This window comes from Symphalangus syndactylus, chromosome 21, assembly GCF_028878055.3.
Source record: "Symphalangus syndactylus isolate Jambi chromosome 21, NHGRI_mSymSyn1-v2.1_pri, whole genome shotgun sequence".
Lineage (NCBI taxonomy): Eukaryota > Metazoa > Chordata > Mammalia > Primates > Hylobatidae > Symphalangus > Symphalangus syndactylus.
Window position 1 is genome coordinate 55043838 of NC_072443.2, and position 17000 is coordinate 55060837.

General features: G+C 51.7%; 1 protein-coding gene across 1 annotated transcript in view; it reads left to right on the forward strand.

Moving 5' to 3' along the window:
- The first annotated feature begins 1785 nt into the window (after window positions 1–1785).
- The window catches only part of NUP210 (nucleoporin 210), a 107716-nt gene continuing 92501 nt past the window's right edge, over window positions 1786–17000 (forward strand). Inside the window, exon 1 of the mRNA XM_055259255.2 lies at window positions 1786–2043. Coding sequence (XP_055115230.2) covers window positions 1877–2043 — 167 coding nt within the window. The 5' untranslated portion in view covers window positions 1786–1876. The remainder of the gene's footprint in view (window positions 2044–17000) is intronic.

Consider the following 17000-nt stretch of genomic DNA (forward strand, 5'->3'; position numbering starts at 1 on the left):
ACCTCTGTGCTGTTTCCAGTTTGGGCCTATTTGATAAAGCTGCTATGAATATTTTATGTACAGGTGTTTGTGGGAACATCACTTTTCATTTCTCTAGGATAAATGTCCAAGAGTGAGATTTACCTGCCTGGCAAGACATATGTATATGTGTGTATATGTGCCAAATTTCATATATACATATGTGTGTGCATGTATGGGTATGTGTGTGCATGTGTGCCATATTTTATATATATATATATGCTTGTTTATGCATAAAATTTCTCTGGATGTATACTCAAGTGGGAAACACTCATTGCCTATAGGGAAGAGTATTAGGTGACGGCGAGCGAGAGGAGTCACTTTCACTTGGAACCCTTTTGAGCCTAAGTTTCAACCATCTGGATTACCTGTTGGAAAACAAATCAATCTTGTGCAACTCAGAAGACACCCACAGACTTCCTCACAAATACCCACTCCGAGGCTGCCTTTTCCGCACAAGTCTGTTTTTTGTTTCTTCAAAGGGAGCCCGTTGGAATTCCCCTCCCACAGCACCTGGTTCCACACAGGGCCGACCCTCACCCCCTTAGTTCTGGGATCTCCAGAGATTTCCCCCAGCACACACATTCCCTGCTCTAGGGCCCTCAGGCTTTGAGGGTGACCCCAAACACCCTGCATCACCATCCAAAAGCCCCATGATCCCTGAGGGGCAGGCTCAGCCTATGCGGGCCTCGCTAAAGCCCAGTGCGTTGTCTATGCCCAACCCAGGGGCCGCCGCCTCCAAAAAGCCTTCCGAGCCTTTCTGACATTTATCCTCTCCTTCCTCGTCACCCAGTGGCATCGTTGTGTGTCTTCTTGGTTACAGTAAGCATCCACTTCCTGCACTCCTTACACAGCCGGCCGGTGCACCCTCACCCCACCCTTTCATGGCCTCCCGCTAGGCTGGGCCTTCTCTGCAAGGCTAGATTCATATTTTAGCGACACCAAGCAGTCAGGTGCCTGCTGACGCATGCCTTCATGCAATTCACGACAAAGACAGCTAAAAGCCACAGAGCACAGCGCGGAATCTAAGGCCTTCCATTGGTGTGCGGGTGGATTCCGCGGTGCTGAACTTTCTTTTGTGGGTGTGGGGGCTGTGGAGGGGGTTGTGCTCTGGCAGCGTTGGCGCCCTAAATGACCTATGGGTAACCTCTAATGGCTTCCGCAGGGGGTGCAGTGCGGAGAACAAGAGCTTGGGGCTCTCTGGCTGAGTGATCTGAGGGCCATTCAACCGGTTTTTTCCTGGAGAAATGGGGATCTTAAGGCCTCTGTGGAAAGGGTGTGATGGGGTCGAGGGGGAGGGGGCCCCGGGCCTTCAGCGCTTCAGCAGGTGGCTTCCCTTTGCGAGCCCGGGGTCCCTTTTCTGGGAAGCATGGGCTGGGACAAGGCAGGCGCCGTTTTCTGCATCCGAAATGTCCTGGGGCATGTGTCCCTTCCTTGCTGACCGTGGGTTCGGGCTTGAGCGTAAGGTCCAGAGCCGGCGGCTTGGCTCCACCGCCAGGGGCACAGACCAGGGCGGGATGCGTGCTGCGGGGCGGCCGGGGGCTCCCCCTTGGGCCTTCTAGGGTCCAGGGGTCCCCGCGGGCGCGCCCCAAGCCCTCTCCCTCAGCTCCGGGGGCCCAGGCGCGCGCCCATCCCCCAGCTTCGCGTCCCTGCGCGAGGGCCGGGCTGGGGGTGGGTCGCCGCGAGCTCGGCCCCCAGAGTTCCCGCGCTCGGGCCCAGGAAGCTGCCGCCGCCGGCGGCCCTCGCCCCGCCCCCGCGCTCATCACCTGCTGGCCTGGCGCGCGCGGGCGGGAGCGGAGGGCAACTGCGCGGCGCGGGCGGCCGGGCGCAGGGTCGCGGGAGGTGACGCGCGGCGAGGATGGCGGCGCGGGGCCGGGGACTGCTGCTGCTGACGCTGTCGGTGCTGCTGGCGGTGGGCCCCTCCGCCGCTGCGGCCAAGCTCAACATCCCCAAAGTGCTGCTGCCCTTCACGCGGGCCACGCGCGTTAACTTCACGCTGGAGGCCTCGGAGGGCTGCTACCGCTGGTGAGGCGCGCGGCCAGGCCGCGCGGGCGCCGTGGGCCAGGCTGGGCTTTGGCGCTGAGAGGCTGGGCGGGCGCCGGGAGGCCGGCAGAGCCGGCAGGTGCGCGGCGCGCTCTCGCTGGGCGCTAGGCTGCGGCGGTCGGAGCGGCGGGTGCGCGCGGGTAGCCACCACTGCTTATGTCATGGCGCCGTCCGGGCCTCCGCGCCGCTGAGGCGCGAGCAGAGCGGGCGCAGCCTGGCGGCCGTGACCCGCGTGTTCTGGGTTGTGCGGGAGGAGGGGTGGCCTGGGGAGCGGCGTCAGGGACCGCAGGGCCCGAGCCGGCCTGACCCGGGAGGAGGCGCCGGGGCCGCTGGGCCGCACTTCCCTTGCGTATGGGACCCTGGCTCGGGTTTGTCTGTGACCGCCCTCGCCCTGGCGTGGGAAGTGAGTCTGTGAGACGAAGCGCAGCGCCTAGCGTCGCGGGGAGGAACGGAGACCCTGGAGGAAAGCAGTTTTGGAGGGAAGCCCAGGGGCCGCCTTACAGAGGCGAAGTGAGACGAGGCAGGCCGGCGCTTCCCCCTCAGGCTGCCTCGGCGCGGGTCCTGATGCTCAGGGCATTTCCATCACCCTCCCTCTCGGGTTGGGAGTTCTCCAAGGGGTCGGCTGCGGAGTGTGACCCTGTGGAACCACAGGGACCCATGAAACCAGAGACCGACACTGACAGGGCGGAGCGGTCCAGCCCTTCCATTTTGCAGACCAGGGGAAATGGAGCTCCTGCCCCTGGCAGGGCTGCATGGGCGCGACTGAGCGCCCTCAGCTTCCCAGCCCAGCCCTGCTAGGGGTGAAAAGATGGGCTTCCGCCCTTCCCACCCCCAGGATACTCATTAGTTGCTCCCTTTATTTCTGTTTCAAGACTGGGTCAAGGTTGAGGCAGAACGGGGTGTGACCACATGACAGACCCATGTGTGTAAGCCTGGACATGTGTGTGTTAAGCCTGAGTATTAGTCTGTGTGTGTATGTAAGTGTGACGCCCGAAGCTCAGACCAGCCAGCTTTCTCTGTTGCTTGCACTATTTGCCCTATTTCTTTTGTTTCTTTTTTTTTGAGACGGAGTTTTGCTTTGTTGTCCATGCTGAAGTGCAGTGGTGCGATTTCGGCTCACTGCAACCTCCGCCTCCCGGGTTCAAGCTATTCTCCCGCCTCAGCCTCCGAGTAGCTGGGATTACAGGTGCAGGCCACGTGGCTAATTTCTTTTTTTTTTTTTTTTTTTTTTTTTAGAATCGGAGTTTCGCCCTTATTGCCTAGGCTGGAGTGCAATGGCGCGATCTCGGCTCACTGCAACTTCCGCCTCCCCAGTTCAAGCGATTCTCCTGCCTCAGCCTCCCGAGTAGCTGGGATTACAGGCGCCCACCACAACACCCAGCTAGTTTTTTGTATTTTTAGTAGAGACAGGGTTTCACTATGTTGGCCAGGCTGGTCTCGAACTCTGGATTCACTATGTTGCCCAGACTGGTCTGGAACTCCTGACCTCAGGCGATCCACCCGCCTCAGCTTCCCAAAATGCTGAGATTACAGGCATGAGCCACCATGCCTGGCTTGCCTGGCCAATTTTTGTATTTTTATTAGAGACGGGGTTTCACCATGTTGGTCAGACTGGTCTCGAACTCCTGACCTCAAGTGATCCCCCCCCCCCCCCCCGCCTCCCAAAGTGCTGGGATTACAAGCGTGAGCCACCGCACCCAGCCTGCCCTATTTCTTCTTTGAAGGTCTCCTTCCTGAAATCAAGACGTACTAGGTCAGCCCATTGCATTTTGGTTTTAGTGCTTTATGCACCTGGAGGCTCCTATTTCTGGCCTGATGTCAGAGGCTGAACTTGGGCGTTAGGTTTTCTGTATCCCAGTGTAAGGCCTTGTCTTGTGTGGGAGAATCAGCTGTTAGTCAATACTGTGGCGGGGATACATGCTCATTCTCTTGTTGAAGCTGTCTGTCCTCTCAGTATGTGGGCAAGAAAGAGGAAACTGGTTATTAAAAACAGCTGGCTTCAAGTGACTCCCTTTGGATATATTTGTGTGTTACTTTCTCTGAGATTCTATAGCTGTACTTTTTTTCTTTTTCTAAACTAACAACACTTTTTCCCCCAACATCATTTTCTTTTCTGAGAGGAGCTGAAGGGTGTTGGTGGATTTTAATTTACTTGGTAGGAAAAAGGGAAAAAACATTCTTAATCTCTGATGCATCAGAGAAGTGCTAAGTACCTTATAACGTGTTTGGCGTTGATCTGTAGTTTGTATTGCAGATGTGTGACTGCAGATGTGTACTGCTTTCCAAAGTGTCTTCTCAGAGGTGCTTGGTGATTGTGATTCCCCCTTAACTTGACAGGAAGACATTTTGTCAATCAAGCATTGAGAATATTTTCTTTATTTTTAGTAGTGCTGTTCCTAGTGTAGTCATCTATTGCTGCAGTTTTGAAGAATCTCCCCTGGAGATTTTAAGAGCTGGCCTATAGACATATATCCACAGTCCTCTAAACCTGGGAGGAATTTTACCTCTTCATCCAGAAAGTTCATTGTTAAGTCTCAGACGAAAAAGAAAACGAGAATTCTGCCAGACCCTGTGGGAACATTTGCACATCCTTTGAATTTGCAGCTGAGCTCTAAGTTTACAGAAATCACTGTGTGTGCCTGAGCCAACAGCTTCATGTTTACTTTTCCTATTTTTTTATTTTATAGCATCAAAATTGGACAGTTTTAGGGCCAGGGGAACCTTAGAGGTCATCTAGTTTAAACAGCCTGTATTTCGTATAGGAAAACCTGAGCCCCAGAAGGGGAAGTGATCTCTGGGAAGTCTAGTAGTGATGGACACTGAGTTGGAGCAGGAGCTGCTGGGACCCCTCCCTGTCCCATGCCATTAGACCTGGGGACTTTCAGCCTCTGGCTAATTTGCCAGGCTCTAATTGAGTCTCTCCAACTGCACCCAACCAGCACTGGTTTTGTGATAAGTTCCTCCTGATTCCTTCTAGATATTTTGCATTTTTGAAAGTGTTCCATAAAGTATATTTCATTTGCTTCTTTTAAAGGTATCCTTTTATATACAAAACGACCTTATATCAAAAACTGGGAGAACAGACGAAAAAAGAAATCATGCCATAATCTTCCAGCTGTAATACAATCACAGGCAGCATTTTGGTTTCTTTTCGGTCACTTATGTTTCCCCTCTTAGCTCCTTTCTTACATTGCCTTGAACCTGGTTATTTGGGCACCTCGGGAACCTCCTCCCCTGCCAACACTGGCTAGCACTGAAGCCTAAGCACTGCTCTGTTGCTTCTTCCTGAGGGCTCCGCGTCTGAGCACCTTTCTGCTGGGTAGAAGTTGCCTCCTCATTGATTCTTTCCCTGCCATTGAGTCCCAGGGTATTCTGGGTGCTCCAGCGGGGAGCCCTGTCTTGCAGAAAGTGAGTGGCTCAGATTGGTTTCCCAGGGGTGAGCCTGAGGCAGGATTCTGCTGCCCTAGGTTTACAGAGAAAGTGCTCTGTTGGGCAGCTGGGTAGGGAAGGGAGGCTGCCTGCAGGTTGTCCTACCTTCAGGCAAAGAGACCAAGCTTTGAGCTTTTGTACCCACTGTCAGGCAGCCATTGGTTCCCCTGGGGAAGGGGATGTTGTGCGACCTCCCAGGCCTCTGGCAGAGACACTCTGTTTTGAATTACGACCTGCAGCTCCCCTGGCTGAGGTGGGGAGGGGATGTGGACCTGCCTGGTGAACAGCATCCAGACACAGCATGCACAGTGACCGCCATACCAAGCTGTGCACAGACTTCTCCTTTCCTGCCCCTGACAGTCTCTCCTGGGCACCTTGGAGCCATCTAACGTGTGTGCCAGGCCTGGTCCTGCACCAGGGTACACCCTCTCTTATGTGGTCTGGGGCACTTCTCAGTTACAGGTGTAAGGATTCTCAAACAGGCAGATGGGAGTCTTTTCAGGGCCAGGGAGGGCACTGGTCCCTATGCCGTGGAGCTTGGCCTTGGAGCGTGCTGTACCCCAGGCAGCTCAGATGACCCCTGGGGAGTCCCTGTTTGCTGAGGGGTGACTGTGGGAGGCCAGAGGCCAGCACTACCCTTGCGTATGGATGTCCTGGGTCCCTCTCCCTGCCCCGGCGGGGGAAGCTGCAGCAAGTCCTCTCACAGGCCTTCGTGGGTGAAGTTGGGCAGGAAAGTGATGGATGCACGCTGAGCCAGGTCAGAGTGTCATCTGGCTTAGCTGGCTTCTTCTGGGCTCAGGGACCCTGAGCCTCTGGGACAGGGGCAGGTCAGCAGGTCACATGCTGGAAACTGCACAGGTGAGGCAACAGGGCCTGTAAGAAGTTGCCCCATAGTCAAAATAAAAAATTCATAAAGTGGAAACAACCCAACAGAGGGAGTTGAATTTGACGGGAGGCCCCCAGTTTGCTCTTCTGTACCTCCTTCATTTGGCCTTCCCTGAGCCCACACCTGTACTTCTGCTCTCTTCGTTGAGAGCGTTTTCCCCTGTACCACTCGATTTGTGTGCATGCTGCATCCCCACACACCTAGGCCAAATCTCTGTCTCCTTTCTTATGCCCGGCCTTAAAGTCGCAGGCTTTGGTCGATTTTGTTATCATCTGGGCCTATTTGATGGCATTTCTGGCAGTTAGAAGGTGGGGTGGAGATACTAGAGCTCCCACAGGGCCTGGGAGAGGGCACACGGTGAAGACCCGTCTTGCCCGACCACCAGGGGACAAGCGCTGATGGACAACATGTGTTTCACCGAGGAGGGCTGGAGAGTCACTGAATGAGAGGTGACAAATGTCTGTGACTCTTTTTGTTTTTTTATGTTTTGAGATGGAGTCTCACTGTGTTGCCAGGCTGGAGTGCAGTGGCACGATCTCGGCACACTGCAACCTCCGCCTCCCAGGTTCAAGCTATTCTCCTGCCTCAGCCTCTCCAGTAGCTGGGACTACAGGCACATACCCAGCTAATTTTTGTATTTTTAGTAGAGACAGGGTTTCACCATGTTGGCCAGGATGGTCTAGATCTCTTGACCTTGTGATCTACCTGCCTCAGTCTCCCAAAGTGCTGGGATTACAGGCGTGAGCCACCACACCCACCTGTCTGTGACTCTTACTGTGAGCCAGGCACTACTTGAGGTCCTGGGATGTGACAGTGAAGCAGCAGGAGATGCCCTGCTCTCAGGGACTCACGGTTGATTGCCGGAATTAAACGGTTAATTAAGATGAGATCTGTGGATGCATGTGAGGCAGGAGTAAGTCCTGAAGGAAACAGAACTGCAAGGCATGGAATGCGTTCTGGGGAGGGCGCTCAGCATAAGCCTCCTGGGAGTCGAACTAGGAGTGGAGTGGGGTTGAGTTGGAGGGGACAGCAAGTGCAAAGGCCCAGAGGAGAGATGGAGCTTGTCAGAAGTGCGCAAAGGCAGCACGTTTGGCCAGGGCAGCGGGGCTGGGAGGGAGGGTGGAGAGGTTGGCAGGGCGGGGCCATGTGGGACCTTGTGGGCTGTGGTTACGAGACAGGAAGGAGAATGCCAGGTCAGATGTTGGGCAGGGTTAGACTGGGCCTGGTTTTTGGGACTTGTTCTCCCCGGCCCCTGAGGGCTGTCTGTAGCTGTGGCCCTTGCAGGGCTGGACCAGGCCTTGCTCAACTCCCTTCACCAGGCCCTCAGCAGGGAAGTGCCAGGAAGTGTCTGTGGACCTGGGTTGACCTGGGCCTTGGGTGATTTTCTTCCTGCTTCCTTTGTGGGTCCCCCACTCTGCCTGAGCTCTGTCAGCCCCACGAGGTGGCTTCCGCTCTGTAGACCCTGCCTTTGGGCACAGTTAGGGGCTGGACCCTGCGGGTGGATGGGAGGTGGCCTGTGTCATCCACCACCCTCACCCATCCTTGTTCTTTGTGCAACTCTCACTTCTCTTTTCTTTTCACTGTTGCTTTCTGGCCTGACCCAGGTCCCTGAGTTCCCCTATGGCCTGCCCGCCTCCTGTTCCTGTGTTGTGAAGAGTGGGGAGCACCCCCTCAAAAGCAGTGCCTGCCAGACGCCAGCACATTCTGTGTGCCAGTGGGGCCTCTTGCGACAGTGGGAATGAGAAAAATTCACTCTTTCAAAACTCACTGTCAGTCCTTTAATTTTCCTCAAAATAAAAGTTTTTTTCTGGTGTCCATATGTGGTTTACATTTTTTTTTTTTTTTTTTTTTCTTTTGAGACGGAGTCTCGCTCTGTCGCCCAGGCTGGAGTGCAGTGGCACAATCTCGGCTCACTGCAAGCTCCGCCTCCTGGGTTCACGCCATTCTCCTGCCTCAGCCTCTCCGAGTAGCTGGGACTGCAGGTGCCTGCCACCACGCCCGGCTAATTTTTTTGTATTTTTTTAGTAGAGACGGGGTTTCACCGTGGTCTCGATCTCCTGACCTCGTGATCCGCCCGCCTCGGCCTCCCAAAGTGCTGGGATTACAAGCGTGAGCCACCGTGCCCGGCCTATTTTTTTTGTTTTAAATTGTGGTAAAATATATATAACACATAATCGACCTCCTTAACCATTTTTAGGTGTAGAGTTCTGTGGCATGAAGTACATTCACAATTGTGCAGCCACCTCCACTGTCCACCTTCAGAACTCTTTCATTTTCCCAAATGGACACTCCATACCCATTAAATAGTAACTCCCTATTTTCTCCTGCTCTGGCCTTGGCCTACACCGTCTTTTCATTGTACTCTTTGATGTTTGCCTGTCTCCCAAGAGAACAGGCAGACGCCTAGAGTCTTTGTAGGTAGCAGCTTCCCCCCAGGACTTACGGACACTGCTTTGAGTCATCTGGATGGATGGCAAATGCTATGAGATTCTTATTTACACTAGTGTGTAAGGTTTCCTTTTTTTTTTTTTTTTTGAGACAGAATCTCGCTCTGTCGCCCAGGCGGGAGTGCAGTGGCGCGATCTTGGCTCACTGCAAGCTCCGCCTCCTGGGTTCATGCCATGCTCCTGCCTCAGCCTCCCGTGTAGCTGGGACTACAGGCACCCGCCACCACGCCCGGCTAACTTTTTTTTTGTATTTTTAGTAGAGACGGGGTTTCATCGTGTTAGCCAGGATGGTCTCGATCTCCTGACCTCGTGATCTGCCCGTCTCGGCCTCCCAAAGTGCTGGGATTACAAGCGTGAGCTACTGCGCCTGGCTTTTTTTCTTTTTTTGAGATGGAGTCTTACTCTGTCGCCCAGGTTGGAGTGCAGTGGCCCGATCTCGGCTCACTGCAAGCTCCGCCTCCCGGGTTCACGCCATTCTCCTGCCTCAGCCTCCCAAGTAGCTGGGACTACAGGTGCCCTCCACCATGCCCAGCTCATTTTTTGTATTTTTAGTAGAGACGGGGTTTCACCATTTTAGCCAGGATGGTCTCAATCTCCTGACCTCATGATCCACCTGCCTCAGCGTCCCTTTTTTTTTTTTTTTTTTTTATTGAGATGGAGTCTTGCTGTATTGCCTGGGCTGGAATACAGTGGCAAGATCTTGGCTCACAGCAACCTCTGCTGCCTGAGTTCAAGCGATTCTCCTGCCTCAGCCTCCTGAGTAGCTGAGATTACAGGCACCCGCCACCATACCTGGCTAATTTTTGTGTTTTTAGTAGAAACGGGATTTCGCCATGTTGGCCAGGCTGGTCTGGAACTCCCGACCTCAGGTGATCAGCCTTCCTCTGCCTCCCAAAGTGCTGGGATTACAGCTGTGAGCCACCACACCTGGCCAAGGTTTCCTTTTAAAGTAATTTTTTAGTAAAGAACAATCCATTTAAAACAATAATAAGAAAAGGGCCGAGCATGGTGGCTCATGCCTATAATCCCAGCACTTTGGGAGGTTGAGGCAGGAGGATCGCTTAAGCTCAGGAGTTTAAGACCAGCCTGGGCAACATAGCGAAACCCTGTCTCTACTTAAAAAAAAAAAAAAAAAAAAAAGTAAAAGAAAAAAGCTGGGTGTGGCACAGGCACCTGTGGTCCCAGCTACTCCTGAGGCTGAGGCAGGAGGATTGCTTGAACCCAGAAGGTCAAGGCTGCAGTGATCCATGATCGTACCACTCTACTCCAGCCTGGGCAACAGAGTGAGATCCTATTAAAAAATTAGGCCGGGTGCAGTGGCTGGCCAGATGCAGTGGCTCATGCCTGTAATCCCAGCACTTTGGGAGGCCGAGGAGGGCAGATCACCTGAGGTCAGGAGTTCGAGACCAGCCTGGCCAACATGGCGAAACCCCATCTCTACTAAAAATACAAAAAAAAAAATAGCTGGGCGTGGTGGTGGGCGCTTGTAATGCCAGCTACTTGGGAGGCTGAGGCAGGAGAATCACTTGAACCCGGGAGGCGGAGGTTGCAGTGAGCTGAGATTGCATCACTGCACTCCAGCCTGGGTGATAAGAGTGAAACTGTCTCAAATAAATAAATAAGTAAATAAACGAATACAAGTGGTACCTGTATGTGACTGGGCTAGGGCCGGTGTCCAACCAAGAGGAGCCTGATGGTGGGGAGGGGCCGTCGGCAGGTGCAGGTGTCTAGGCAACTGCCCCTCCTGGCCAGAGCCTGCAGGTCCAGAGGCAGGGGCTTCCAGTGTTGCAGAGGAGATGTGGGGGTGGTGACGGGGCATGGACAGAGGGAGCCAAAATGAAAGAACCAATTTTTCTGTTAATCCCTTTGCATACTATGCCCCCACTTAATCCTAAAAATGAACAATTAAAAAAACTCCTTTGGCAAGAATGACTGCACTGTACAAATGAGGAGCCTGGGTCCAAAAGCCTCACAGCTGGTTAGTGGCAGAGCTATGTTCAAAACCGGCCTCAGATCCAGAACCACCCTCACTCTCAGGTGCCTGGGGAAATGCACCACCCTTTTCAGATGATTGTTGGTTTACCCAGTTTCCTTCAGCTGGGTTTTAAAACTTCAGTAGTACTTTTATTTTTCTGAGATAGGTTATTGCTCTGTCACCCAGGCTGCAGTGCAGTGGCACAGTTATAGCTCACTATAACCTCAAACTCCTGGGCTCAAGTGATCCTCCCGCCTCAGCCTTTAGAGTAGTTGGGACTATAGATGTGAGCCACCACGCCCAGCTAATTTTAAAATTTTTTGTTTATAATTTTTTTTTTTAGAGACTCGCTATTGCACAGGCTAGTTTCAAACTCCTGGCCTCAAGCAATCCTCCTACCTTGGTCTCCAAAGTGCTGGGACTAAAGGTGCATGCCACTACACCTGGCTAATTTTTTTTTTTTTTTTTTGAGACGGAGTCTTGCTCTGTCACCCAGGCTGGAGTGCAGTGGCACCATCTTGGCTCACTGCCAGCTCCACCTCCTGGGTTCACGCCATTCTCCTGCCTCAGCCTCCTGAGTAGCTGGGACTACAGGCATCCGCCACCACACCCAGCTAATTTTTTGTATTTTTTAATAGAGACAGGGTTTCACCGTGTTAGCCAGGATGGTCTCAATCTCCTGACCTCGTGATCCGCCCACCTCGGCCTCCCAAAGTGCTGGGATTACAGGCGTGAGTCACCATGCCCGCCTTTTTTTTTTTTTTTTTTAGAAATGGGGTCTCACTATGTTGCCTAGTCTGGTCTCAAACTCCTGGTCTCAAGTGATCTTCCTACCTTGGCCTCCCGAAGTGTTAGGGTTACAGGCATAAGCCACCATGCCTGGTCCAATCGTGCTTTCAAAAATCAGTATTGGCCAGGCACGGTGGCTCACACCTGTAATCCCAGCACTTTGGGAGGCCAACGTGGGCGGATCACCTGAGGTCGGGAGTTTGAGACCAGCCTGACCAATATGGAGAAACTTCATTTCTACTAAAAATACAAAATTAGCTGGGCATGGTGGTGCATGCCTTTTCCTAGCTACTCAGGAGGCTGAGGCAGGAGAATCACTTGAACCTGGGAGGTGGAGGTTGCAGTGAGCTGAGATGTCTCATTGCACTCCAGCCTGGGCAACAAGAGTGAAACACTGTCTCAAAAAAAAAAAAAGAAAGAAAAAGAAAAAAGAAATCAGTAATAGCTGGGTGCGGTGGCTCACACCTGTAATCCTAGCACTTTGGGAGGCCAAGGCGGGCAGATTGCCTGAGTTTAGGAGTTCAAGACGAGCCTGGGCAACACGGTGAAACCGTTTCTACTAAAATACAAAAAAAAAAAAAAAAACAGCCAGCGTGGTGGCGTGCACCTGTAGTCCCAGCTACTCAGGAGGCTGAGGCAGGAGAATTGCTTGAATCCAAGTGGCAGAAGTTGCAGTGAGCCTAGATCGTACCACTGCACTCCAACCTGGGTGACAGAACGAGACTCCGTCTCCAAAAAAAAAAAAAAAAAAAATTAGTATTCAGGATACATTTGGAGGTGGGGGCTGATTCAGGTGGATGTTAAAGCCATCTTCTGCTTTGGTCTGGAGGCAGCACCAGGTAAAGGTGGGAGGACTGTGGCCTTGTTTTGAACTCCATGTACCCTAGCACAAGGGAGCAGGAGAGTGTCCAGACCAGGAGTTCTGAGCTAGACTACACTAAGGCCCATGTCTAGGGATGTGGCTTCATGAAGGTCACTTAACATCCATGCAAAGGATTCCTCATGTATCAAATGGGGGTTTTAATAGGATTGTTGGGAAGCAAATGAAATGTTTATGATATGTTTCATTTTGTGATTGACACATAAGAAAGCATAGAATAAATGAAAGTTTCAAGATGGTACCAGCATGGTCAGGTTCTGGTGAAGGCTGTCTTCCAGGTTTCAGACTCCCCACTCCTTGTGACATCCTTGCATGGTGGGAAGGGATGAGCAGCTCTGTGGGACCTCTTTTATAAAGGCACTTAGTCCATTCATGAGGACTCAGACTTCATGACATAATCACGCACCAAAAGCCCCACCTGTTAACATGTGTCATCACCTCGGAGGTGAGGATTTCAACATCTGGATTTTGGGGGGACACAGACATTCAGACCATAGCAGACACGCACCCACAGAAAAATTGAGTGCTGTTACCGGGAGGTATGTGGAGGCTAGGCAGCCCAAACCCAGCACATGTCCCCCACAGAAATGACATTCACAGGTCGGCTGCTTGCCTGTTGACAGCTGTTTGTGGGAAGGGCAGGGGAGCTGGTGTGATGAGGGAGCACATTGAGCAGAACAGAGTCAGGTGCCTTTGAGGAGGCAGCCTGGCCGTGTGACAGCACCAGAGCTCCGTCTCAACAGCCGTCAGGTGGGCACACGAGACCTGCTGCTGCACGGAGCTTTTGGGATGCTCTGAAAACACTTGCAAAGCATGCAGCCCTAGATGCCTCTGTTCCACTTGGTACATTTGATAAAAACTTTTTTTTTTGGAGACCGAGTCTTTCTCTGTCACCCAGGCTGGAGTGCAGTGGTGTGACCTCAGCTCACAGCAACCTCTGCCTCCTGGGGTCAAGCGATTCTCCTGCCTCAGCCTCCCTAGTAGCTGGAATTACAGGTGCACACCATGATGCCTGGCTAATTTTTGTATTTTTAGTGGACACAGGGCTTCACCATGTTGGTCAGGCTAGTCTTGAACTCCTGATCTCGTGATCCGCCTGTCTTGGCCTCCCAAAGTATTGGGATTACAGGCGTGAGCCACGGCGCCTGGCCTAAAAACCTTTTTATAAAGAAAACTCTAAGCCCAGATGGCCTTGTCTATAAATTCTGTGAAACATTTAAGGAAGAAATGATACAAGTTCTTTACAGACTCTCAGGAGAGAGAGAAGGAGCAATTGTTTCCTAATTCACTTTTATGAGGCCAACATTACACTCATTGCAAACCAGATAAAAGCATTATAAGAAAAAAAATCCCACAGACCAAAAGCACAATTTTTTTAAATACTAGCTAATCAAATCCAGAAAAATAAACAAGACTAATATATCATGACCAGGTAGGGCATATCCCAGGAATGCAATGTTGGTTCAACATTTTAAAAAAATCAGTGTAATTACCATGTTAACAGAATAAAGAAGAAAAGCCATCTATTTGTCTCCATGGATGAACATTCACCACCCACACCTGATAGAATCCGTGCCTGCCTGTCCTTAAAGTCTCTGCTCGCACAGTGCCCCCTCAGTGATGCCTCCTCTGAGTGTCCATGGAAGGTGGCAGCCCTTGTCCTCCCACCATTTTATCAGTCCTTAGTCATTAGTAAGATCCCATCTTCACTCATTCATTTTGTCTATTCTTGTTCTCCTTCCACTAAAGTGAAAGCTCCGTGAAGGTAGAGGTTAATGTGTAGTCTGTACTTAGTTGTGTCCTTGGCACCTAGAACACTACCTTAAATATCACTAATAGGCCCAGTATTTATGGTTTCAATAAGTGGATGAATGCTTAGAGACCCCAAGGAGGACCAGCGGTGCCATGGCAGCTGATAGGAGGGGCATGGGTGATGCAGATAGGGACAGTCCATGGAAGAGTTGCCGTGTTTGGTGAGCAGAGAAGGTTGGACAGCATACCTGTGGGTCAAGAGGTCATATGAGGTGGAGGGACCAGCATCAGCAGAGGAACAGAGGTGGGGAAGCTGGGAGGGAGGGAGGAGTGGGAGGCAGGGGCTTCGGAACAGAGGTTGGATTTGATGGCAGGTGGTTCAGGCTCTTTCCAGCAGTGCGACCTTGGGCCAATAACCCTGTTTTGGGCCTGAATCTTTGATTCAGGCTTTAAGGATGCCTTGGTAGTGTCATTGGGAGGCCTGTGAGGAGGGCCCTGACCCTAGGGCTTTAGGGTCAGCCTTCAGGGAAGAGGAAGGACAGGTTCAAGCAGTAATAATCACAATGCCTTGAACTTCTGGGCTCAAGCCATCCTCCTGCATAATTGGAACTATAGGCACAAGCCACTTCACCCAGCTTTTCTCCTTTCTTTAAAAAGCAAAGTTCTTGTGGTCAGAATCATGCCAAACATTGCAGGACCACAACTCCTTCATTTGGGAGCCCCCTCCTTTTTCCTAGATCTGAGAGCTGTGACAAGAGCTTTATATATATTATCCCAGCCCAGTGCTTTGCATAGGTGCTGTTTTCATTCCCATTGTGCAGATGAGGATGTGGCAGCCCAGGGAGGTTAGCTCATTTGGTCAAGGTCACGCAGCTGGTGAGTGGCAGCACCCATCTGTCTTATGACCTCTCATTCCACACATACCAACAGATGAGAGAATCGAGTGAGACATGTCCCCATCACTGAGGGCTACTTGCTGCACTGCACAAGGGGTCCCTGGGAAAGCCACATGCACCACTCCCAGCTATGAAGCCTGCCATGCGTTGCAGGGCGGGGGGCGGGGGTGGGGGGGTGTGAGGTGGAGGTGTTGGTGAGTGGGAGGGTGGGGCAGACATGCCACCCACCTGCTGAGGTGTAGGGAAGAACAACAGGTGTGCAGGCAAGAGGACCAAGTGTCCTTTTAGAAGAGTGGCTATTCGTTTAGACTGGATGGGCAGGGGAGGGCTTTTCCGCAGAAAAGTCACTGGTCTCTGTTTCTTTGGCCAAACCTGATGTGGAATCCAAGGGAATTGGGCTATGAGCGGGCTGACCCAGCTTTAGTGGGTGGCAGATGAAAGTGTTGGCGTCTCAGCCAGTGAGCCCTATGTGCAGACCCTGCCTTTTCTGCTTAGTGAGGCCCTGTGTGTCCTTGAGTGCTGTGTCTCCAGACCCGGTTTTGAGTATGGGCTGAGCGGCTGCATGGGCCACCTGTGGCCCAGAGCCTGTACCAGTCAGGGACTGTGTGAGCTGTTGTAGCCATGTGCCTCTTCCAGCAGTTCCTCTGTTCCTCACAGTGGGTCCCAGCCAACCAGGGAGAGGCCTGTCTGGTGTTTAGAGTTCCTGATATCAGTGTAGGATGTTGCCCTGCCCCTGTGCTCCCAGAAATTGGAGAATGGCAGCTTATATCAGACTCCGTACCAGAGGGAAGGCATGGCTGGTGTTGCAGGGCTTGGTTCCCCTCTTCCCTGGACCCACGCGTCCCCGAGGTGTGCCTCAGTAGTGGGTGGTGGGGACTGCAGTCACTTCATTGCCATGATTAAAATGTTGCTGCTTTTATATACTACCTATACTAGAATTTACTGAACATTTCCTTCAAAATGACTCACTTTTTAAAAAACATAGACATTATCTTTCGTATTAACATTTATGAGCTCATGAGTTTGGTATATTTGTTTTTCCTAAAACACTTAAATGAATATGTAATAGTTAAAATGCATAATGAGTCTGGTAAAAAATAGCTCATCTGTGCATCATCTAAACTGGTGGTGGGTGTGTCATATCCTGAGGAAAATGCTCCTGGAATGGGAGAGGTATCTGATCTGGAGTCACCCAGGCCTAGCTGTGATAGCTGGCCCTGCTGCTGACAGCTGTGTGGCTTTGAGCAAATTACTTAACCTCTCTGAGCCTCAGTTCGGTTTTCCCATATAGGGCTGGTGGAGGATTCAGTGATAAATAGAAATGTTTAGCTCTGGGCCTGATACATGGTACCCTTCTTTTTCCTCAGTTGCCCTTCTCATTTCTTATATCCTCCCTGATTAGTCAGGGTTTTCTGAAGAAACAGAACCAATAGGACATATATATCACATATATATAGCTCATATGCATATATTCAATAGGCTATACATATAGCCTATATATATATATCTTATACACACACCCTCCTCATATGTATATGAGAGGTTTAGTATAAGGGATTGGCTTACATGATTATGGAGGCTGACAAGTCCTAAGAGCTGCATTCAGCTGGAATCTCAGGAGAGCTGATGGTTTAGTTTTAGTCTGAAGGCCAGCAGGCTCGAGACCCAGAAGAGCCTGTGTTTCAGCTCGAGTCTGGAGGCAGGGACACTGACATCCCCACTCGATGACTGCGAGGCCCAGAGCGGGAATTCTCCTTGCTCAGGCTTTTGTTCTGTTCAGGCTGTTACCTGATTGGATGAGGCCCACCCACATTAGGGGGCATCTACTTTACCCAGGCCACAGATTCAAATGCTAATCTTATCCAAAAACACCCTCAGAGAAATG